Source organism: Myxocyprinus asiaticus, chromosome 1, assembly GCF_019703515.2.
Source record: "Myxocyprinus asiaticus isolate MX2 ecotype Aquarium Trade chromosome 1, UBuf_Myxa_2, whole genome shotgun sequence".
Lineage (NCBI taxonomy): Eukaryota > Metazoa > Chordata > Actinopteri > Cypriniformes > Catostomidae > Myxocyprinus > Myxocyprinus asiaticus.
Window position 1 is genome coordinate 8,472,384 of NC_059344.1, and position 25,189 is coordinate 8,497,572.

A 25,189-nucleotide genomic window follows, 5' to 3' on the forward strand; every position below is an offset into this window, starting at 1 on the left:
CAAGTACCCGTCTCTTCCCCTGGCTCACTCTGTACACCTCAAAGAGGATTACAACAGCATCAAGACCTTGCTGGATGCCTTGAAGTATGATGAGTACGGCTGGGAGGTCATAGGAGACTTCAAAATGGTGGCATTCCTGATGGGTCTCCAAGGCGGTTTTACCAAGTTTCCCTGCTATCTTTGCCTTTGGGACAGCAGGGACACCAAGGCGCACTACCACAGGCGGGACTGGCCACAGCAGACTGAGTTCTCTGTGGGGAGGAATAACGTCCACTGGTGGAAGGTGCTGATGCCACCACTGCACATCAAACTGGGCCTTTTGAAACAATTTGTCAGAGCTCTAGATAAGGAGTTGGCAGCCTTGAAGTACCTTCAAGACTTCTTCCCTAAGCTGTCTGAGGCAAAGGTCAAAGCCGGTGTCTTCGTCAGACCACAGATAAAGAAGGATTTTGGATTCATATGTTGTTTTTTCTGACTTTATGTTAATGAAAAGACACAAGTTCACCCGTTTTCTCATTGGAAATAGGTACATTTCAAAATATCACTGTCCTGGTCACAAAAGCAAAGTTTGTGGGGAATAATAGCCATTTTCTATACTTTTGAGGCATAAGCAATTAGGAAATAACACTTACTACCAAGGAACAAAAATTGTGTTACATAGTGTAATAATTTACTCATCTGGAAGGTTTTGTATGGAGTGTGAACATTTACAGTTGGTAGTATAATATAAATATATATATAATAAAATATTTTGTCTTGAATGCAGGGCTTAAATTGAGATTTCGGAGGTGGGGAACCTTAAAATCGATTGCTGTTATAACATCCATTCAATTAAAAATGTGGGTCTCTAAATATGTATATTCATAGGCCTTTATGGTATTCCATAGAATATATATATATACACAGTTGTGCACAAATGTTTGCATACCCTGATAGAAATTGTGTAATTTTGGCATTGATTTTCAAAATATGACTGATCATGCAAAAGTCTTTTATTTAAGGATAGTGATCATATGAAGCCATTTATTTTCACATAGTTGTTTGGCTCCTTTTTAAATCATAATAATAACAGAAATCACCCAAATGGCCCTGATCAAAAGTTTACATACCCTTGAATGTTTGGCCTTGTTACAGACACACAAGGTGACACACACAGGTTTAAATGGCAATTAAAGGTTAATTTCCCACACCTGTGGCTTTTTAAATTCCAATTAGTGTCTGTGTATAAATAGTCAATGAGTTTGTCAGCTCTCACGTTCAGGCTAGATACTGAACCATGGGGAGCAGAAAAGAACTGTCAAAAGACCTGCGTAACAAGGTAATGGAACTTTATAAAGATGGAAAAGGATATAAAAAGATATCCAAAGCCTTGAAAATGCCAGTCAGTACTGTTCAATCACTTATTAATAAGTGGAAAATTCGGGGATCTCTTGATACCAAGCCAAGGTCAGGTAGACCAAGAAAGATTTCAGCCACAACTGCCAGAAGAATTGTTCGGGATACAAAGAAAAACCCACAGGTAACTTCAGGAGAAATACAGGCTGCTCTGGAAAAAGACGGTGTGGTTGTTTCAAGGAGCACAATACGACGATACTTGAACAAAAATGAGCTGTATGGTCGAGTTGCCAGAAAGAAGCCTTTACTGAGCCAATGCCACAAAAAAGCCCGGTTATAATATGCCCGACAACACCTTGACACGCCTCACAACTTCTGGCACACTGTAATTTGGAGTGACGAGACCAAAATAGAGCTTTATGGTCACAACCATAAGCGCTATGTTTGGAGAGGGGTCAACAAGGCCTATAGTGAAAAGAATACCATCCCCACTGTGAAGCATGGTGGTGGCTCACTGATGTTTTGGGGGTGTGTGAGCTCAAAAGGCACGGGGAATCTTGTGAAAATTGATGGCAAGATGAATGCAGCATGTTATCAGAAAATACTGGCAGACAATTTGCATTCTTCTGCACGAAAGCTGCGCATGGGACGCACTTGGACTTTCCAGCACGACAATGACCCTAAGCACAAGGCCAAGTTGACCCTCCAGTGGTTACAGCAGAAAAAGGTGAAGGTTCTGGAGTGGCCATCACAGTCTCCTGACCTTAATTTCATCGAGCCACTCTGGGGAAATCTCAAACGTGCGGTTCATGCAAGACGACCAAAGACTTTGCATGACCTGGAGGCATTTTGCCAAGACGAATGGGCAGCTATACCACCTGCAAGGATTTGGGGCCTCATAGACAACTATTACAAAAGACTGCACGCTGTCATTGATGCTAAAGGGGGCAATACACAGTATTAAGAACTAAGGGTATGCAGACTTTTGAACAGGGGTCATTTCATTTTTTTCTTTGTTGTCATGTTTTGTTTTATGATTGTGCCATTCTGTTCTAACCTATAGTTGAATATGAATCCCATATGAAATAAAAGAAATGTGTTTTGCCTGCTCACTCATGTTTTCTTTAAAAATGGTACATATATTACCAATTCTCCAAGGGTATGCAAACTTTTGAGCACAACTGTATATATGTAATATACACCCTATTTTTTTTCTTAGATGAATCTCTTTGACTGGGATTCTGTCTGTCATTATTTAACTTAATTGTGAACATAGTTATCTGATTTAGTATTTTACATTAAATGAATATATATATATATATATATATATATATATATATATATATATATATATATATATATATATATATATAAAATAATGATGTCAGATGTGTTTAACGCATTTTATAAAAATCAGATGACAGCTGGCAAATGTATCTTCTTCTTGCCCGAGGTAAGGCATCATCTTGCCTTTGAACATGCTAAACTGTCCACTTATTTAACAATTTAAAAGTAGGCTAAATGCACATTCTTAAGGGGTATACAGCTTTGAAATAAACTAAGCAAAATTGCTACTGCATATTGATCTCAGAAATGGGTGAGCAGTTGATTTCATACAGTATTTTGCGATTTCTATGAATTAGAGATCGGACCACAGCATAACAGAACTGAAACGCGAGTCTGCATGTGGGGGTGTGCAGCCGTTCTGGAATAGCTGCCTCTACTCTCATGCGGAACTGACTAGAGAGAATTCTAATGAACTTGAAAAGTTTCTGAGCAAGTATACTTGTGAAATGGAGCCAGAATGTGTGAAATGTGTCAAACAAATATAGTGTCGGAGCATAAAAGAAATAGAATAGACTGACAAACAAGCAAAGTGCTGACCTTTGCAGGCCAATTTAAGCCCTGACTGAATGTTTGGATCCAGATGGCAATAGCTGTATTTAAATGTAGTATTATTATCATTATTATTATTATAAGCCCATTATTATAACTCAAAATGTTTTTTAAGGGGGGTAACCTTATCCTGCAGTTCGTTCATCCTCCGCCTATGAAATCAGTTAAGATAATGTGATAAAGTAACATTAAATTTGTTGTTTTGTAATTAAAATGTGACCAAGCTTTATGTTATCTTGCGGTGCACATTTTGAATCGGAGTATTTCTGACGCTTTAACACTTAGTTTACTAATTTTAAACCATGACCTGCACTGCACATAAATAACGAATATTGGCATTATATTCATGCTGGTTAGCCAGAGGGGAACTGGCCCCCACAGTGAATCTGGTTTCTCCCAGGGTTTTTTTATTCCATTAACCAACATCTTATGGAGTTTTGTGTTCCTTGCAACAGCTGCATTTGGCTTGCTCACTGGGGTTCTAAATACAATTATGATTTATTTTTTATACACAATTTTCAATCATAATTAATCAAACTACGCAATGATGACTAAGACTTTATAGATATTAGTTGTCATTTTCTGTTAATGCATGATTTTCTGTTAAGCTGCTTTGAAACGATGTGTGTTGTGAAAAGCGCTATACAAATAAAAATGACTTGAATCTGAAAATATTTCTGTTTTTCCATGCATTCTACTCATGTTGGTCCTGCATTTAAAAAAAATCAAGGAAATTTGCCAGCATCTCACTGAAGCTCTGGTATGTATTTCATATCATCAATGAATGAATCATTGTTCTGCCACTGTTGGAGTGGTCTAGTCTACAAGAATGGACTACTAGCCATCGGGGAATTCGGGATTAAACCATGCAGCGCATCACCAGCCGCAGCGTGAGAGCAGAACGGGACAACCACCGGTCTCTTACCCAAGCAGCGTAGCGCTGAAGCCCTGATGTACAGTGGTTAACGAGTTGCGCAGCACATTTGAATTCAACACAGAATTAGCTGTTATACACCCGTGTGATATGGAAATCTTTGTCTTTCTTTTGCTATCAATTTTGAGGACAATGAAATACTGATAAATTGCAGCAACAAGGATTGTGCACTGTTAATAGGACTTTGATTTTGCACTGTTAATAGGACACCCGCACTGATTTTTGTTGGTCCCCACGGGCCGAGGCCACGTATAGTAACACCCGACCCTGCATGTCAGTTTGTGGTGGAGGTGGATGCTTCTGAGGTTGGTGTCGGAGCGTTCCTGTTGCAGCGCTCTTCCTCGGACAGAAAGATGCATCCATGTGCCTTTTTTCACACTGCTTAACACCAGCAGAATGGAACTACGATGACGGTAACAGAGAATTGCTGGCTGTCCAGTTGGATTTGTGGTGAGTGGCATCATTGGTTAGAGGGTTCGGGGGTACCTTTCGTGATCTAGACTGATCATAAGAACCTAGAGTACATTCATAGCCAGATGCTATTCTACCTGCCACTCGAGTGATAGGCATGGTATCCTGGGAGGTGGAGGCCATGCTGCGCTATGAAAAACCGTGTCCCCTGCTACGTGTCCAGCGGGTCGGTTATCTGTTCCGCGATCAGTTCCGCCGCTCGTCCTATAGTGGGATCACTCATCCAAAGTCACTTGTCATCCAGGGCCAACTCGCACCCAGACAGCAATTCTGATGGCCATCGCTTGCGCAGGACGCGTGCCGGTTCATAGCCGCTTGCCCCGTTTGTGTGACAAATAAGACCTCCTGCAACCCCCTGGCCGGGCTCCTCCAACCACTGTCTGTCCCTTCTAGACCCTGGTTGCACATAGCCATGGATTTTGTAACTGGTCTCCGCCCTCCCATAGCAACACAGTCGTGGACCGGTTCTCGGTGGCGGCTCATTTAATTACCCTCCCCAAGTTACCCACAGTGAGGGAGACAGTTATGGCAGTCATAAACCACGTCTTCCGCATTCATAGCCTCTTGGTCGATGTGGTTTCTGACAGAGGCCCCCAATTTGTGTCTCGTTTTTGGGCAGAATTCTGTCGACAGCTGGGGGCTACGGTGAGTTTGTCCTCTGGGTTCCATCCCCAGACAAATGGGCAAGCGGAGTGGGCGAATCAGGAGCTTGAAAAAAACCCTTCCCTGTGTGGCCTCCCGTAATCAGTCTTCTTGGAGCAATCATTTAGTCTGGGTCGAGTATGCCCACAACTCCTTGCAGTCATCATCTACGGGGTTATCACCCTCCCAGTACAGCCTCGGCTATCAGCCCCTTCTGTTCCCCGCACAAGAGCCCAACGTTCAGGTCCCGTCTGCCCACGTGTTCATTCAGAGGTGCCGGTACACCTGAAAAGCCACCAGAAAACCCTCATACGGACTGGCACCCGTGTTAAGAGGTCGGCAGACCGGCATCAGTCTAAGCCCCCAGCTTATGTGTGTGGGCAGAAGGTTTGGTTGTCCGCTAAGCACATTCCGCTCTGACTCCCCTTACGTAAGCTGGTTCCTAAGTTTATTGGGCCGTTTCCAATCACTAAGGTCATTAGTCCAGTGACGGACCATCTTAAACTACCTCCTTACCTTAAACGCATTCACCCTGTTTTTCACATCTCCAAAATTAAAGCAGTTATGTTCTAATTTACATCCCACCACACCCGTCCCACCTCCTCAGTGTCTTGTTGAGGGCTCTCCGGCATACACGGTCAGGAGACTGATCGATGTCAGGTGGAGGGGCAGAAGGTTCCAGTACCTGGTTGACTGGGAAGGTTATGGACCTGAAGGGAGATGTTGGGTCCCGGCTCAGACATCCTGGACTGCGCCTTCATAGACCAGTTCCACCTCCGGCATGGTAATTCTGCTGGGGATGCCAGGAGGCATTCCTAGGGTTTGTACTGTCACAGCTCTAGTGAGTTTGTCGGTTTGTTGCTATTTCTCTCCCTCATGTTTTGCAGGCGCTGCCGGCATAAATGATCAGTGTTTCCATGGGAAAACTGATTGTTCCCAGGGGAACGCTGATCATGCCACTAATTTTCGTGCTTGAAGCACCTTGTTCTCTGCTGATTCACTCCCTACTTAATCCCTTCGTGTTTTCAGTATCTTTGCTAGATTGTTGTTTGGTGTGAAGTAACTTACCTCACTCTCTCTGCCTAGTTGGTCCTATCTCATGTATCTGTTTGGTTACCCATCTCTGCCCGTGTCGGGAGTGTTGTTGCCTTCCAGTTTGCTGTACGCTTGTTCTCTGCGCTCATGAATCTTCAACGGAGGATTCCTCGTCTCTGCCCCTGTGTCAGGAGAGTGATTGCCTTCCAGTCTGCTGTGCGCTGGTTTTCTGTATCTCATTACGCTTCAATGGAGGATTCCTCACAAATCTGTTCATGACTACCACGATGCACACACTCGCCTACGAACACACAATTCACGGAGTACTCATGGATCTGCCCGCTGCACGGCCATGGCGTGCACTCATCCACGAGCTTCTCCCCCTGCTACTGCAGCCAGTGCCGGGTTCTCCATTCTTTTAAGTTGCTATTTATTGTTAATAAATCCTTTAAACTGCTCCTCTGCTCTTGAGTCTCTTTGTCTCGCTCTGTAACAGTACCACCCCATGGGCCTCTCAGTTCTTAATTCGACCTTAGTTATATGGCTGGGTTTCCCGAAGCACTAAGTAGAAGGTTAGTGGCACTTAAAACGTACTTAATTTCTAAGGCACATTTCCCAAAAGCATCGTTATCTAAGTAGTTCGTAAAAATGTTCGTAAATGAACAAGACCAGCTTTGAACCTAAGTCAATTAAGTGCAACTTTAACGTATATTACACCGTTTATCAAAGACAAAGGGACTTTTAATAAACTGTATTAATATATTTTGATTATTGGTCAGCCATTGTAAACTATTTTAGAGGATAAAAAAAAAGTGTTGAAAAAATTGCTATGAAATCAATAGGTAGTCTGCGCATGTGACGTGATACGTCTAAATTTACATGACACATAATACAGAATATATTAGCCTTCTTTGATAAGCATAATTGTAATGACAATAGAAAGGATATGTTCTTATTAAACAGATTATTAAAAAGACATACGTGAGTTATGTGACCCTGAAGTTTAAAACTTAAATAAATAGGCCTAAATAAATAGTTAAAATATGGTTAACAAAGGAGATAAGAGTGAGAGTGTGCAATGAGAGATTCCCTCTCTCTCTCTCTTCCTCCCCTCCTCCTTCCTTCCTCTAATGGTTGGTTCAAATCGGCTGGCCTATAGTCTTTTTACAAGGCAGTAACAAATTGCATGTTGCATAATAGCAGTTAAAAGGCTACAAGTACACAGTGCCTTGAACTCTAACCAGATGATTTATTAATATTTAGACATGTCTTTGAGTAGTTCAATAATAATGTCCTTCATTTTAATCCTGTTCTGTGTGCATTTGTTCAGTTTCCAGCCAAAGTAACAAAACCTTAGGCTAAGCGAGAGCCCCTTATGATTCACATTGCGTGCAATCATTTTACATGCATTTATTGTGTCACTTTCATTAATCTCTATAATTGAGCATCATTACATCTGAAACTCTGTCTTACTAAAGCCATCATTATTTCTTTAAATTCTGTAATAGTTAATAAGTTTCGGTGCCTCTACAAGGTTACAAACAACTTCCATGTTGGTTAGTATTTCCATATTAGTTGAGAAGAAAATCTCCTGGACATACTGGCCAAAGTGATCAGCACCTTTGGACTGGACAGCTCCCGTAACAAAGCACTTAAATTCTACTTTATAACGAGCGATCTACATGCTGGTTTAGGAAACAGGCGTTACTCCATCGTAAAATAACGAACAACGTCAGTTAAGATGATCGTTAAAGCTTAAGTTGCAACATTATCAGGAAACCCAGCCAATGTTTGTTGACAGTAAAAAAAAAAAAAAAAGGGTAAAAAGAGAGATAGAAAGAGAGAGAGAAAAATTTCAGAGATTGACAGATTTTTTAAAAAAAATTTCAAGGTCAGTGTCAGGAGATAGAGAATTTAAGTTACCACACAAAACACTCAAATTACAAAATAGAAAAACCTTATTTATAGAACAACTTTAAGACTTTCGAGCACTCAACACAGAAAATGGGGCTTGAACTGAACGAGGAATTAAGCGGTTGACAATGGCTTTACATCCCAATTAAGAGTGAATTTAATTTGCACAGAAATACCTCATTAAATGCAATAATTCAATAATAATCCAAGCTAACACTTATCCCAACATATTTTCTTTGTTTGAAAAGGACCGTATAGTTAATGTGTTAAACACAAAATATGGCATTTGCTAATGATTATTTCTGTTATTTTTTAAAAGTTTACTAACTGTTATTATTATTATTCTTAACATGCTTTGTTGACAAACATAGTGAAACTGGCACATGGTATCTCCTGTCTCTTAACTCTTTCGCTTGCCTTCGCCTTCCTTTCCCAGGACTGGCTGAGATGAGAAGAGTGATCGATGTGGGATGGTGTGCCCGTGAACTTTATTGAACTCTAACGAAAGAACAAAATCGCCACTGTGACTCCTGTATTACAAAATTCTTGCGGTTTTGAGCATGCAGACAAAACACTCCAAGCAGTGTTTCTCAACTGTTGGATCACAGGTTTATTCGGACTGGGTCACGGACAGCAGGGAAAGAACATGTTATGGTTCCCCCATTGAAACATTTTCAGTGGCCACCCACATGAAATTTAGGACTGCCAAGGCCAATTTAATGATAATCTAAATACACCAAAAGGCTTCTCTGCAATGCTATATTTTAGGGGTGCGATGAAATCTTGTTTTTTTGAGTGTATGAACAACTCACGCCAATGATCTGCTCTAATGTACTGTATCTCTGGAATGGATTCTAGTGAGGATTGTCTAGTTTAAATCACTGTGGAAGTAGTCAAACCTTTCAAACAAGCAGCCCCTACATTATAAACAGCAGTGAGGTGGGACAGAGCAACACTGTGTTATGCGCCAGAATAAAGTTGTTGTTTTACTTTTAAAATGACTCATCATCAAAAGGACAAAGATCCAAGCGAGTGTAAGAGTTACCGTCCAATTTCTCTGATCCAGCTACATGTTAAAATATTGTCAAAAATTCTGGCTAACCGATTAAGTAAAGTTATGACATCTCTTTTACATATAGATCGGGGGGGTTTATTCGGGGCCGCAGCTCTTCTAATAACATTAGGCATTTCATCAATATCGTGGTCAGTGGCGAATGATCAGACTCCGGTCGCTGCCATCTCACTTGACACCGAAAAGGCGTTTGATATGGTAGAATGGGATTCTAATTTTAAGATTTTGGAAATATACGGATACGGGAATACTTTTATTGGATGGATTAATAGACACCCGGTAACTTTATAGACACCCGGTAGCAGCTTTACAAACAAATTTATTAATTTCAGATTATTTTACTCTTCCCATTTTTGTTCTGTCTTGCCCTGGAACCATTAGCAGCCGTGATAAGAAAGGAAGATGATTTTCCAGGGGTGGTGGCGGGAGGTATGGCGCATAAGCTTTTGCTTTACGCAGATGATCATTTATTATTCGTTTCCGACCCCACTAGATCTATGCCTTGCCTCCACAGAATTATTAATTCCTTTTCTAAATTCTCTGCGATGTGGGCAGGTGGGCTTCATTACATTTATCTATGATTGGGAAGGTTAATGTTATTAAAATGAATTGTATTCCAAAATTTAACTACCTGCTGCAGTCTCTCCCTGTAGATGTCCCCCTCTCTTATTTCAAGCAATTTGATAGCATAGCGAAGTCCTTCATTGGAATGGTAAGCATCCCAGATTACATTCAATAAGTTACATAGGCCAACTGACAAAGGTGGGCTAGGCCTACACAAGATTTAGTTTTATTACTATGCATTCAGTCTCAAACATTTGGCTCATTGGTCACTTCCACCTCAGAGAGCCCCTCCCTGGTTTGTTATTGAACAGGCAGTTCTTGCCCCTATTTCGCCGTTACAAAGCATCTCTATCAAACTAATTGGAAAAGTTAAGTTACACCCCGTTATTTCGCATTTACACTCGGTATGGACTAAAGTGTCCAGGTTGTTTAAATTGGACACTTATTTAAATGTTGCCTCGAGCATATGGCAGAACCCAAGATTGTGTATTGGCAAGTCCCCTTTCTGCTGGCCAGAGTGGATTGTGAAGGGGGTTGCTACACTCGTTGACCTATATGAAAGTGGTGTGTTGAGATCGTTTGAAAACTTGGTCCAACATTTTGGGATCCCCAGACCTCAGTTTTATAGGTATTTACAATTGCGCCACCTGCTTTGTACTATTTTTGGGAGTAGCACACCCCCCCCGAGGAGGCAGATGCTTTGGGAGAGGTGATTGCGGTCATGAGGCATCAGTGTACTACTCCCTGTTAATTCAGAGTATGGGGGATGGAGTTTTAACTTCTATTAAGAAATTATGGGAGAAAGATTTGAATTTGGTATTGGAGGATGGAGTGTGGACTAAGATTCTGAAAAATGTCAAGTCTGCATCTAGAGATGCAAGGGTTCGCCTTATGCAAATTAAGATTTTATAAAGATTTTATTGGACCCCCTCTAGATTATACAGGCTTGGTCTTAAAGACACACCCACATGCTGGCGATGCCAATCAGAAGTTGGAGACATAGCCCATGTTTTTTGGGGATGCGTTAAGATCCAAGATTTTTGGTTAAAGCTTCAGAATTATTTGCGTGACATTCTGGACACTCAAATTTTACTTTGCCCCAGACTTTGCATTTTGGGCGATGGGAAGTTATAAATTCGGGTGACAAATATATAAAAAATTGGGTTCTGACTAGCGTGATGATCGGTAGACAAATTATTTTAAGGGGATGGAAGTCAGACGGAGTGCCACCATTTCCAGAGCGGTGTGCGGAGATGGGGAGGGTGGCGGCTTATGAGAAGATGATAGATGGAAGGCTGGGGCGAGAGGATTTATTTTTCAGGAAGTGGGGTAAGTATTTGGCAGTTTTGGAGGACTCTAGGGGAAGGGATGAGGAGGGAGATGTTTAGTTTAATTATGTATATTTATTATATATTTTATTTTTTATTTATTTTTATTTTCTATTTTATTGTTTGTGTGTATTATTTTGTGTGACCACAGGGGTGTTCTTTGGGGTAGGGTGGGGTTGGTGTTTGGGGAGGGATATTAATGAGTGTTAAAAGTTAAATGTTGATTCGGTGTATATATGTTGTGTTTTTCTCTGTTGTGCTTACTTTTTGAATCAATAAAAAATGTTAATTACAAAAAAGAAATTCATCTCCCCGCCCAGTAGATAGCGATATGCATGAAGAATGTGAATCACCAAAAACAAAAGAAGAAGAAAGTGAAAGTTAAAGTGGAGATTGACTGAGCAGGGAGGAGAATTTATGGTAAAAATGGACTTAAATATTGATCTGTTTCTCACCCAACCTATCATATCTCTTCTGAAGACATGGATTTAACCACTGGTGTAACATGGTTTAGGCTACTTTTATGCTGACTTATGTGATTTTTGGAGCTTCAAAATTTTGGCACCCATTCACTTGCATCGTATGGACCAAAAGAGCTGAGATATTCTTCCAAAAAAACAAAAATCTGCTGAAGAAAGTCATACATATCCGGGATGGCATAAGGGTGACTAAATGAGAGAATTTTCATTTTTGTGTGAATTATTCCTTTAAAGCCCAATGTGGCCCCTGTACCAAACAACTGCTCTACCACCTCAATTGTGCGGGACATGACGCCATGTGACCCTGCTTTTTTAGTCGTTTTTTTTTTTTTTTGCATTCCTTGCATTGTTTTGAACATGTTTTATGCACAACAATAACTTTCTCAGTCGGCATTAAGGAAAATGTAGACCCTACACATAAACTGATTTTAATGTAATTGTTTCATACATTATGATATTGAAAATAACATTTTCATCTTTTCATTTCTGTAATTATGTCGCCCTTTTATTTATTAATCATGTAGTGTTCACAGTATCATAGATAAGTGATGTATTTTAAAAGTTGTCAATCACAAACACCTATAAAATACCCATTTTTTTTTTTTTCTGGCAAACAGCCATAGAAGGGAATGTAAATTATGAATTGTGTGCTACATTTTTAAATTGCAGCATCGAGTTTTCATTTTAAAGGGGCATAGCTTTCGCAACTCAGTACTCAAAATTCACTACTCATGAGTACTTTTAAATGAGCTACTCTTTTACTCAAAGAGTAGTTTTTAGGACAGGTACTTTTACTCTACTCAAACTACATTTTTTAAGAAGTAACAGTACTTTTACTTGAGTATTATTTTTCAGTACTCTTTCCACCCCTGAAAATGTGAATGTGAATTGTGGTGAAGTTCCAACGTAAATAAGTCTGCACAACTTTACTTTTGTTAAACGTTCCATCAATGTATGCATTATTTTATTCGTCCAGAAATTATAACATTACTTACAACAAGATTAACATTACCAGTTGTACACACATCGCAACAAAATGATAGGCATTGCCTACGTTGCAATACGCAAAGTTCTCAGTGCTTCCCCTCATTTAACAGACCAAGGGACAACCAGAAAGCCAAACAATGTATGAACATGAAGCGTGCACCATTTCCTCAAGCAGCTCTGTATCTTATTTTAACTCGGCATGGTGCCGTGGTTGAAGCTGACGCGTTGCTCCAAAGAGTTCACTGATTTGGGCAACTCTAACACGGGTCATCTCTTTAAACACAGCACTGAAAACTGAGCGAGAGGTGTCGCAACGGTCAAAGATGTCTATCTAGCACATTTTTATATGGGCCAACAAATTAAAAAAAGCACAATATCAATAGCAGCATTGATATTCCCGGTGGTTAATGTCATCAAAAAGCAGTAAGAACTCCCGTTGTCACACTTGAACGCCATATGAAACATAGTAACCTGAGGTATATTCATTTCATTGTGGGATCTCACGTATTAGTAGACTCTCAAACATTATATACAATATGTTTCTTTCCTTGATTAAGATTTGCAAAACATTCCTTTTGTATTTTACAACAATAAAAATAAACAGATCAAGTACCACAGCTGTCATCTGACAGTGGCACCTGGTATCCGAGGCTGGTACCACATGCTAATTGTTAGCTAGCAAGCAAAAAAAAAAAAAAAAAAAAAAAACATTTGGCGAGAAAAAAAAAGGTGGAGAATTCTTTCTTTCTTTTTTTTTTCTTTTTTTTTTAAAACAAATTGGAGAAAAAAAATGTACAAAATTGAGAGATTTTTTTTTTTTTTTTTTGGTGAAATTATTTTTTGAGAGTATTATTTTTTTAGGACATAGGCTCAGGAAGGCACAAATACACCTTTGTGTATAGAAAAAATTCTAATTAAATAATGTTTTCACATTGTGGTTCAGGGCAGGTAATTTATACATCTCACTCAAACAAAAAACATATTCTCATACTGTATAAAAATGCAAAGGAAACATGAACACAGTGCAAATCTGCAATAATTAAATAAGAAAATTTTGGCCACTGACTTGTTGCTGCAGAGCTCTGATGTCTTTCTCATTCATGTTTGTATAAATGCTGTTGTTTCTTGTGCTGATGTTTCATAATTCTTAACCTTTGATGATTATAGTTGCTGTAAGCAATTATTTTATAGGATACTAGACACAAAATGTCCCTGATACCTTACAGATATCACTAAAATTGGTCTTGTGAGAAACCACACTCTGTGAATGGTAAAAAGAGTCAAAGAGAGTCTTTTATTTATTTATTTAGAAACGTGCTCACCAGGGGCCTGGGTAGCTCAGCAAGTAAAGACACTGACAACCACACCTGGAGTCGAAAGTTCGAATCCAGGGTGTGCTAAATGAATCCAGTCAGGCTTCCTAAGCAACCAATTGGCCCGATTGCTAGAGTGGGTAGAGCTCTCGGTGGGGCTCGTGGCGAGTTGTGCGTGGATGCCATGTTACTCCGCGTTACCACGGAGACCTAGCGTGTGTGGAGGCTCACACTATTCTCCGCGGTAACGCGCTCAACAAGCCACGTGATAAGATGTGCGGATTGACCGTCTCAGACGTGGAGGCAACTGAGGTTCGTCCTCCGCCGCCCGGATTGAGGCAAGTCACTATGCCACCATGAGGACTTAGAGCGCACTGGGAATTGGGCATGCGGAATTGGGGAGAAAAAAAACAAAAAAAACATGCTCACCCTGTCTATCCTTTTGAAGGTTTAGGTTTTTGACACTGGGTTGGCTTACATGTCTTTGGAGGGTGGGATTTTGAAGAGCGTGTGTGGAGCAGAATAAAGAGGTTATAATGTAAAATTTAATTAAATTAATACTGCAAAACGTACGTAATTAATTAAATGCATCAACATATGAATTTTGACAGCCCAAGTGTACTGTATATACATAACCTCATCTCATTCAGTTTAAAAGTAAATAAAACTTGTCAAGTGAGTAAGAGTCTATCTTATGGTACCTTCTCATCATAGACGATGCCTGGTCGAATCTCGGGGGCCTGGTACCCAGGCGTGCCCTCTACCCCTAAAGCTCCCTCATGAAAGGACTGCCGGGAGATGCCATAGTCAGAGAGTTTGATGTTAATTGGGTCCTCCACCTCTATAGACCACACCAGGATGTTGTCAGACTTCAGGTCACAGAAGATGATGTTCTTCCTGTGCAGGTAGGCTAGACCTGCTGCAATCTGATAGGCCACTTTGAAGGTAAGCATATGGCCCAGCGGCACATACTGAGAACCTATGGGTAAGTCGAGTGGACAGGCAAAAGTGAATCTTAAAATGTTAAAATAATTTCTCCTATCCCAGCTTAATGTGCAGAAACAACAATTTCACAAGTTCACCTGCCCATATAATCTTCAGCTAACAGGTAAACGTATGTGGCTTGCTTTCTGCAAAGGAGGAGCTCCAGGATGAGGCTCGACTCAAGCACTAATTTAGCTATGAGGCAGGAACTCTTAGAATAGGGGAGGAGAAGGGTAGGTGGAGTGGTGCCGTAATGTTTGTCGCCAGGGAAAGGTAACAAGTGGCTTATATATTCTACAGTTAATTGGTTGATTAGATGGGTAGGTTCCTCCCGAACCTTCATTTATTAACTCCATTAAGCCATTCGTAGGTTGATTTCTCGTCATAAGTCTAAGACAAATACTGCTTTGGTAATATCCTATGCTTGATATTGTACTAAATTAAAACACAAACTATTATTATATAATATATTTTCAGATCATTATGGCCATTCTTTTGTTATTCTTTTGAAAAATGTGAATTTTAACTTTCATGTGAAACCTTTAGCTCGCTCTTCCAGGATTGTGTTGAGGCTGCCCAGTGGTGCGAGCTGCAGGGCAAAGCACAGCGGGTGTATGCTGATGCCAACCAGGGCCACAATACACGGGTGCTGCAGAGAGTGAAGCATGCTGGACTCCTGTCGGAACTCTGAGAAACTTCTGGCAGCATCCATGGACTGTAGGTGCTTCACCATGGTGTCTGTTAGGAGACCAATTACAGAGAGGTTATTGTTTAACTGCAGGCTTGCAGAGCTGAACTTACCATAATTTACATAATCTTGCATTACTGTTTCAATGGATCCTATAAATACAGTATGTTACTGCATTATATTTGTAATGAAAACCAGGCCAGAAGTCTGTTATCACTAGGATTTATTGGGCAATATTTACTGAGGGTTCAAAAGAGCCATTACTATATATGTGATCACATTATACAGTATACGAACAAAAGGCTTAGTTTATGTTCTCTGGCTTGCATATCTCTGTATTACTTTTTCTCTAGGAAAAGCTATATAGAATCAGTGACTTCCTAAAAATAAAATAACACTTGCATTTTTTAAATTATATTTGTTACTGTACTGTTTTTTTTTTGTTTGTTTGTTTTTTAACTTAGAACAAATAATAGGCCAGAGACTTTTGTTGTTTGACTACAGTCAACTCCCTTCATGAAAATTAGCTTAATTTATTATATTTCAAAAACAACACATGCAATGAATGATATTTTGCTCTTAAATGAATGGACATACTGCAATTTTTTATTTTTACACTGCTTTTTGTAACAAAACAATGTTTTCTTTAGTAACACAATTTTTGTCTTCAAAACACTGGATTTCAAAAATATTGGCACCCCCATTAATAATACTGAGTGAAGCCTCCTCTGGTGAGAATAATAGCACTGATATGTTTTCTGTGATGTTTAACAAGGTTGGAGAACACGTGTTGAGGAATCTTGGACCTCTCTTCCATGCAGAACATTTATAGTTCCTTGGTATTCTTGGGTCTTTGCTTGTGAACTGCCCTCTTCAACTCACACCACAAGTTTTCAATTGGGTTCAAATCTGGACACTCGGAGGGCCATTGCAAAACTTTGATTTTGTGTTCCTGAAGCCATTTCTGTGTGGATTTTAATGTGTGTTTGGGGTCATTGTCCTGCTGAAAGGTCTACCCTCTGCCAAGTTTTAGCCTTCTGGCAGAGGTAACCAGATTTTGGGCTAAAATGTCCTGGTATTTAGTTGAATTATTATGCCATCAATCTTCACAAGAGCCCCAGGACCACTAGAAGCAAAAGAGCCCCAAAGCATCAATGAAACACCATCAAATGTGGGCACAAGGTGCTTTTCTTTGTATGCAGTCTGCCAAAAATGATGATTGTGTGCATGACCAAAAAGTTAAATTTTTTTTTGACCACATCACATTATTCCAGTCATAGTTCCAATAACGTTTTGAAAAGTTCAGGCATTACATTTTGTGGTTTGCTCTTTGGAAGGGCTTCTTTCGTGGAACTCTTCCAAAAAGATTCTTATCATGGAGGTTTTGAAATGTGAAAACCTAAAAATAAATTGTGCATTTCCGAAACTGTGATCTTTGGGTTCTTCTTTGCCTTTCTTACCATCCTGCATGCATCCTCTTCCTGGCAAATTTTCAACTATCCCATGCTTTTCAAACCATTTTATTAATTGTGCTAGTTGGTAATTTCAGCTTACTACTGATTTTTTTATTTGATATTATAGGCTAACCATTTCCTAATCTGTGCAGGTCCACAATCTTCTGTCTCATTTGAGTTGACAGCTCTTTTGTTTTACACATTAATATGGATGACAAATGGAATTTAAAAGTGTGCAACCTCAAATTTATACCCCTGAAAAACAGGAAATGGTCATAGACAAAAATTGAGTTCCTGGAGACGGAACAATAAAAAAGAAAGATTTTTTGTTCTTAAAGATGCCAAATTTTATGCCAAATATTCTTGTGTCGGGTGCCAATAACTTTACTCCATACATTTATAAAAGAATACACTATTTTTAAAATGAACTGACACATTTGTAAGAATAATTTCTACTAAATGGTAAGCATTTTCCCCAACATTTTGAGGAAGATTTGAAATTTTATACAATAATGCATTGTTTATTTTATATGACTTGAGGGGTGTCAATATTTCTGTAGTTGATTGTAATTTGTTGCTTGACTACCCAAAAATATTGCTTTTGTTTAATTTTTATACGCTTTATTTAATGTTAAAATGTTTCCTTTTAGTTTATAACATATTTGTTGATGCACAGTATTCATAATTAAAAAAACAGTCTAAAATCTGAAGGAATTACATCTTAAATAATTTCACCCAAAACATAACAAATATAACAAATGTAATTTATTTTAATTTTTTTTAATTTATTTTTTTAAATATATATATTTGTAACGGCATTTTTTACATTTACAAAAATAAACAATCAGCCAGAAGCTTTTTGTTTATCGGCACATACAGTACAAATACAGTCCAATAACCATAGCATTTTTCAAAATATAGTTGTTACTGTACTGCATTTGCAATAAAAGTTAAGCCAGAGGTCTGTTTAGCTTTTCTTGGTTTTCCTGGATTTGTTAGGCAATACTGTGAGGTTAAAAGAGCAACGATCAAGGATTAGGTTTTACATCACATAAACTGACTTTTCTCATTAGGAACTATAATAAAACTTAAATCCAGCTGCAGACTCTGACCTCAGAGAGGAAGCCCTTAACTGTTCCCTGACCTGAAACTAAATGTTCTTATTTGGAGCTGCAGGGGGTTCTAATGGCTCTGGTTACTCACATGTGCTTAACTCTGTGGTTCTGGGGTCAGCTCTTGGCACTGTAAAGTCTTAATGAGCAGAGGTACAGTCTCTATCCAGCTGTGCCACACATCACCGTAAAAAAGTTTGTATTATGCCGTGACAGTAGCTTTAAATAATACACACAGAAGTCTCAATGCTGCTGAAAGGAGACCGTTTAACATGTTTTTGGTTTTAACCCTGAGTTATAGGATTAAAAAAAGAAAAAACATGGTTTGAGCCATACAGTATAGACATGATTGACAGGCACTTGAAACACTGTTATGAGTGTCGAATGGCCCTTTGGGGACAAGTCGACTGCCCAAAAGATAGAGACAGGCTAGCCCAGTCGTGGCCTCTTATCCTCTTTTTTTTTTTCTCTCCCCAAAGAAAAAAGAAATTAACCGACTGGGGCCACCAGGTCTATGTCAGGGGGGTGTCACTCCCAAGGGAAAGACACCGCGATGACCACATCCTGCCCAGAGAGGGGTGGGGGGGTGGGTGTATTTTGAGTGGAAATATGTCACATGGTCTTGCCGAGCTTTGTCGGAAGTATGTCATGTGGAGAAGTCCCATGGTAGGTCCTACCCTACGGAGGAGGAGTTTCCATGAGCATGGTGACTGGGGCAGAGGGGTCTCTGCCCAAGGAAGATGCAGTTTACCAACAGGGAAACGAATTAGCGGAAGATATATGTCACATGGGGTGACCTACAGAGATTGTAGAACCTCGCAAAGGTGTTGGGTGTTGCCCAGCCCGCTGCTCTGCAAATATCTGTTAGAGAGGCGCCACTGGTCAAGGCCCAGGAGGCCGCTACACCCCTGGTAGAATGGGCTCGTAGCCCTGCTGGGGTGGCATGTCCTGGGCGTGGTATGCCATTGTTATGGCATCAATGAGACAGTTGGCGATCCTCTGCTTGGAGACAGCGCTTCCTTTCCGCTGTCCACCAAAGCAGACAAAGAGCTGCTCAGAGACTCTAAAGCTCTGCGTGTGATCCAAATAGATGCGTAAAGCGCGCACCGGACACAGCAATGTCAGGGCTGGGTCTGCCTCCTCCTGGGGCAGCGCTTGCAGGTTCACCACCTGGTCCCTAAAAGGGGTCGTGGGAACCTTGGGCATATAGCCCGGTCGGGGTCTCAGGATCAGCCTTAAGCTCAGCTGACTGCAAGGGCTCAAAGGGGGCTCTCCGTAGACCCTGAAGAACTACAGAGAGATCCCATGAGGGAACGAGGCGCGGTCTGAAGGGATTCAACCTCCTGGCACCTCTCAGGAACTTGATGATCAGGTCGTGCTTCCCTAAGGACTTACTGTCTGCTGTGTCGGGGTGTGATGCTATAGCGGCTACATACACCTTCAAGGTGGAGGGGAACAGCCGTCCTTCAAACCACTCCTGCAGGAAGGAAAGCACCGATCCGACTGCACATCTCTGGGGGTCTTCGTGTCGGGAAGAACACCACTTACTGAACAGATGCCACTTAAAGGCATACAGGTGCCTCATAGAGGGGGCCCTAGCCTGAGTGATCGTGTCTACCACCGCGGGTGGTAGGCCGCTTAAGTCTTCCACGTCCCGTCCAGGGGTCAGACATGAATATTCCAGAGGTCTGGTTGCGGGTGCCAGATGGTGCCCCGTCCCTGAGAAAGAAGGTCCTTCCTCAGGGGAATTCGCCGGGGGGGGGGTGTTGTGAGGAGCATGAGGTCCGAGAACCATGTCTGGGTGGGCCAGTAGGGTGCTACCAGGACAACCTGCTCCTCGTCCTCCCTGACCTTGCACAGGGTCTGTGCAAGTAGGCTCACTGGGGGAAACGCATATTTGCGAAGTCCAGGGGGCCAGCTGTGTGCCAGTGCGTCTATACTGAGAGGTGCCTCAGTCAGGGCATACCAGAGCAGGCAGTGGGAGGATTCTTGGGAGGCGAACAGGTCTACCTGTGCCTGCCCGAATCGACTCCAAATCAGCTGGACCACCTGAGGGTGGAGTCTCCACTCTCCCCTGAGGGTAACCTGCCGTGACAGCATGTCCGCTGCAGTGTTGAGGTCGCCCGGGATCTGAGTGGCTTGCAGCGAGTTGTGACATATAACGGGATAGCAGACCGCCTTGACGGTTGACATATGCTACCGTTGCCGTGTTGTCTGTCTGAACTAACATGCTTGCCCTGGATCAACAGCCGAAACCTCCGCAGGGCGAGCAGAACTGCCAGCAACTTGAGACAGTCAATGTGCCAACGTAGCCGCGGGCCCGTCCATGAGCTGGCGGCTGCATGCCCATTGCTTACAGCGCCCCAGCCCGTTTTGGAGGTGTCTGTCGTAACCACCTGGAGACCTGCTCTAGGGGAACGCCTGCCTGTAGAAACGTGAGGTCGGTCCAAGGGCTGAAGAGGCGTGACAGATCGGCGTGATGGCCACGCAATGTGTCCCGTGGCGCCATGCCCATCTCGGGACTCGAGTCTGAAGCGGTCTCATATGCATCAACCCGAGCGGAGTGGCCACCACTGAGGATGCCATATGCCCCAGGAGCCTCTGAAACAGTTTCAGTGGAACCACTGTCTTCTGTCTGAACACCTTCAAACAGGTCAGCACAGACTGTGCGCGCTTGTTCATGAGGCGTGCCGTCAATGAGGCTGAGTCCAACTCCAAGCTGAGAAAAGAGATGCTCTGAACTGGGAGGAGCTTGCTCTTTTCCCTGTTGACCCGAAGTCTTAGTCGGCTGAGATGTGAGAGCACCTGGACCCTGTGTGCACACAACACATCCCGAGAGTGAGCTAGGATTAGCCAATCGTCGAGATAGTTGAGGATGCAAATGCCCACTTCCCTTAGTGGAGCAAGGGCCGCCTCTGCGGCCTTCGTGAAGACGCGAGGGGACAAGGACAGGCCGGGAGGACCTTGTACTGATACTCATGACCCTCGAATACAAACCGCAGGAAGGTTCTGTGTCGAGGTAGAATCGAGACGTGGAAGTACGCGTCCTTCAGGTCTACCGCCGCAACCCAATCTTGATACCGTACGCTCGCTAGAACGCGCTTTTGCGTCAGCATCTTGAACGGGAGTCTGTGTAAAGCCCGGTTCAGTACTCGCAGGTCCAAGATTGGCCGCAACCCACCGGCTTTCTTCAGTACAATCAAGTAGGGGCTGTAAAACCCCCTCTAAATCTCGGCCGGAGGGACAGGCTCTATCGCATCCTTCCGTAGGAGGGTAGCGATCTCCGCGAGCAAGGTAGCGGCGTTTTCGCCCTTCACCGAGGTGAAGTGGATGCTGCTGAACCTGGGCGGACACCTGGCGAATTGAATCACGGAGCTGAGTCGGACGGTCCGGACCTGCCATCACGACGGGTTGTAAAGCGCAAGCCACGCATCCAAGCTCCGGGTGAGGAGGACCAAGGAGACAATCTCGTCGGACGTACTGGCGGGTGGGGCCTCGCGGCGGGGCGGAGCCTGAGGTGCCACGTTGTGTCGTGGCCGTGCTGAGTTCAGGGACATCGAAGTACTTACACTATATTGCCAAAAGTATTCGCTCACCCATCCAAATAATTGAATTCAGGTGTTCCAATCACTTCCATGGCCACAGGTGTATAAAATGAAGCACCCAGGCATGCAGACTGCTTCTACAAACATTTGTGAAAGAATGGGCCGCTCTCAGGAGCTCAGTGAATTCCAGCGTGGTACTGTGATAGGATGCCACCTGTGCAACAAGTCCAGTCGTGAAATTTCCTCGCTACTAAATATTCCACAGTCAACTGTCAGTGGTATTATAACAAAGTGGAAGCGATTGGGAATGACAGCAACTCAAATGACAGAGCGGGGTCAGCGGATGCTGAGGCGCATAGTGCGCAGAGGTCTCCAACTTTCTGCAGAGTCAATCATTACAGACCTCCAAAGTTCATGTGGCCTTCAGATTAGCTCAAGAACAGTGCGTAGAGAGCTTCATGGAATGGGTTTCCATGGCTGAGCAGCTGCATCCAAACCATACATCACCAAGTGCAATGCAAAGCGTTGGATGCAGTGGTGTAAAGCACGCCGCCACTGGACTCTAGAGCAGTGGAGACGCGTTCTCTGGAGTGACGAATCACGCTTCTCCATCTGGCAATCTGATGGACGAGTCTGGGTTTGGCGGTTGCCAGGAGAACGGTACTTGTCTGACTGCATTGTGCCAGCTGTGAAGTTTGGTGGAGGGGGATTATGGTGTGGGGTTGTTTTTCAGGAGCTGGGCTTGGCCCCTTAGTTCCAGTGAAAGGAACTCTGAATGCTTCAGCATACCAAGAGATTTTGGACAATTCCATGCTCCCAACTTTGTGGGAACAGTTTGGGGATGGCCCCTTCCTGTTCCAACATGACTGCGCACCAGTGCACAAAGCAAGGTCCATAAAGACATGGATGAGCGAGTTTGGTGTGGAAGAACTTGACTGGCCTGCACAGAGTCCTGACCTCAACCCGACAGAGCACCTTTGGGATGAATTAGAGCGAAGACTGCGAGCCAGGCCTTCTCGTCCAACATCAGTGTCTGACCTCACAAATGCGCTTCTGGAAGAATGGTCAAAAATTCCCATAAACACACTCCTAAACCTTGTGGAAAGCCTTCCCAGAAGAGTTGAAGCTGTTATAGCTGCAAAGGGTAGGCCGATGTCATATTAAACCCTATGGATTAAGAATGGGATGTCACTTAAGTTCATATGCGTCTAAAGGCAGATGAGCAAATACTTTTGGCAATATAGTGTACCTGGCTCCCTGTGACCATCCCCGGGACAGCCTGGGATGGGGGAGGAAGAGGCCTGTCCTCGTGACCCGTGGAGACTGTCACATCGGGGGCGGATTTGTGCCACAGCTGGGTGCGCAGGGGCGGGGAGACCGCCGCTGGAGCGCCGAACCTGCAAAAATGGAATGGCGGACGGTGGTCGTGATGACGGCCGTGCACACCGGGTATGTGACCCAGGGAACAAGGAAACCGCTCTTGCTGAACTCTTGGGTACTGCAGCCACTTGGGTATGCGGCGCAATTAAATGCAAAGGTAACAAAAGATTCTCCTCCCGGCCCTCCACCGGGGGATGGAGTGGTCTGCTTACCAGCTCCAGAGCAGAGGGTTTCTTCGTCCCTGGGTCATCCCTGGCGTCTGCTTCCTGCGGTGGGCTCCACGCCAGGGCCAGTCCACAGGGGCGGGCTGCGGCGGAGCTGGTGCAGTCACAGCAGGGAGCCGCGCCGGGGCAGGATGTGCCAGATAGCCTCCGTCTGCTGCTTCACTGAGAACTGCTGGGCAAAGTCCTCGACGGTGTCGCCAAACAGGCCAACCTGGGAAATGGGGGCAGCAAGGAGCCGTGTCTTGTCGGCCTCTCCCATCTCGACCAGGTTGAGCCAAAGGTGGCGCTCCTGGACCACCAAGGTGGACATCGCCTGCCGAGAGACAGCGCTGTAACCTTCGTCGCCCGGAGAGCGAGGTCGGTCGCCGAGTGCAGCTCCTGCATCAATCCCGGGGCAGAACTACCCACGTGCAGTTCCTTTAGCACCTTGGCTTGGTGGACTTGCAGGAGAGCAATGGCGTGCAGGGCGGAGGTGGCTTGTCCAGCTGCACTGTAGGCTTTGGCCGCCAGGGACGACGTAAACCTACAGGTCTTGGACAGGAGCTTTGGGCGCCCGCGCCAGGTGGCGGCGCTCTGCGGGCATAGGTGCACCACGAGCACCTTATCCACCGGGGGGATTGCTGAATAGCCCTTGGCCACCCCACCATCTACGGTAGTGAGGGTGGGGGAGCTGAAAGATCGGGACCGGGCAGTAAAAGGTTCCTCCCACGACCTTGTCAGCTCCTCGTGCACTTCCGAGAAGAAAGGAACTGGGGCGTGACGTGGCTGTGAGAGGCGCCGTGAGCCCAGGAACCAATCATCGAGCCACGAGGGTTCAGGGGAGAGCGGAGAGTTCCACTCTAGTCCGGGAAAGCATGTCCATCATCTCCGCGTCAGCCTGTGACTGGGCGACCGCACCCGAAGGGAGGAGCTCAGCTGAGGCTTCCGCGTCCGACTGGACAAGCCCGCTCTCCGATGCTGCGCTCGAGAGCTCATCACCTTCGCGGGCTCCGAATAAGAGGTCGAACTCACCATGAAATGAGCCGAAAAGCCCGGAAGCCCGACCAGGTCAGATGAGCGTGCTGGGGAATGGGAGGTCCGTGGGGGGATACCCGGGGGAGGTGGTCCCATTGGGGTCCCCAAATTGCCCCCAGTGCTAGCCGCGCTGGCCTCATACCCATGGGTAGAAGGACCGAGGCGGGGAGCCTCTGGGGTGGCTTGCTTTCCTACGAAGGCAAGCCGCGACCGCATCATTGCCATGGACATGTTCTCGCAATGAGTACATGACCCATCCACGAATGCTATCTCCGTGTGGGCAGCGCCCAGATCGTGATCATGGCCGTCAGAAGGTGAGAGATAACAACCGCAACCAGGAATAACACACAAACGGAAAGTCATCTTTAAAAAGACGTTCCGTGTGTGCCGCTCTTTTAGAGAAATATACTCTTTTAGAGAAATATACTCTTTTATTTCTGCCGAAGCACCCAGGGGTGTTCTCTGCAGTGCACCAGTGCAGAGGGGGGAGAAGCCGCTGAAATGCGTCGTCAGATCCAGCAGAGGTGAATGAACAGCCGTGGGAATTCAGCTCAGTGAGCATCGACCGTTCAGCTCCAAAGAGAAAATCTGAATGAGTGGTTGCATACCAGCTCCTTTTATACCCGTATGTCCGGGGGAGTGGTATGCAAATACCACTCGCCAATTTTCATTGGCCTTTTATCAAAGACCAGAGGTGTTTTGGGCTCCCAAGGGTGACCCCTAGTGTCACTACATCGACACAACGTTGAGTGAGTGACAGATAGGGAACTGATGCTAAATCTTACTGCAATTAAGAACAGTATAAAAAGTTTGCCAAC

The 25,189-nt window shown here is 43.7% G+C and overlaps 1 protein-coding gene and 1 long non-coding RNA gene across 5 annotated transcripts in view; one reads left to right on the top strand and one right to left on the bottom strand.

The window, feature by feature from the left end:
* The window catches only part of LOC127449150 (uncharacterized), a 230,751-nt gene that overhangs the window by 98,324 nt on the left and 107,238 nt on the right, over nt 1-25,189 (top strand). The gene's annotated exons all lie outside the window — the stretch shown is intronic.
* Nucleotides 1-25,189, bottom strand: part of lrrk1 (leucine-rich repeat kinase 1) — a 238,663-nt gene that overhangs the window by 71,534 nt on the left and 141,940 nt on the right. For all 4 annotated transcript variants that reach the window (XM_051711490.1, XM_051711481.1, XM_051711498.1 and 1 more), the window contains 2 exons: nt 15,495-15,692; nt 14,672-14,949 (listed from right to left, as the gene is read on the bottom strand). In XM_051711490.1, coding sequence (XP_051567450.1) covers nt 14,672-14,949; nt 15,495-15,692 — 476 coding nt within the window. The remainder of the gene's footprint in view (nt 1-14,671; nt 14,950-15,494; nt 15,693-25,189) is intronic.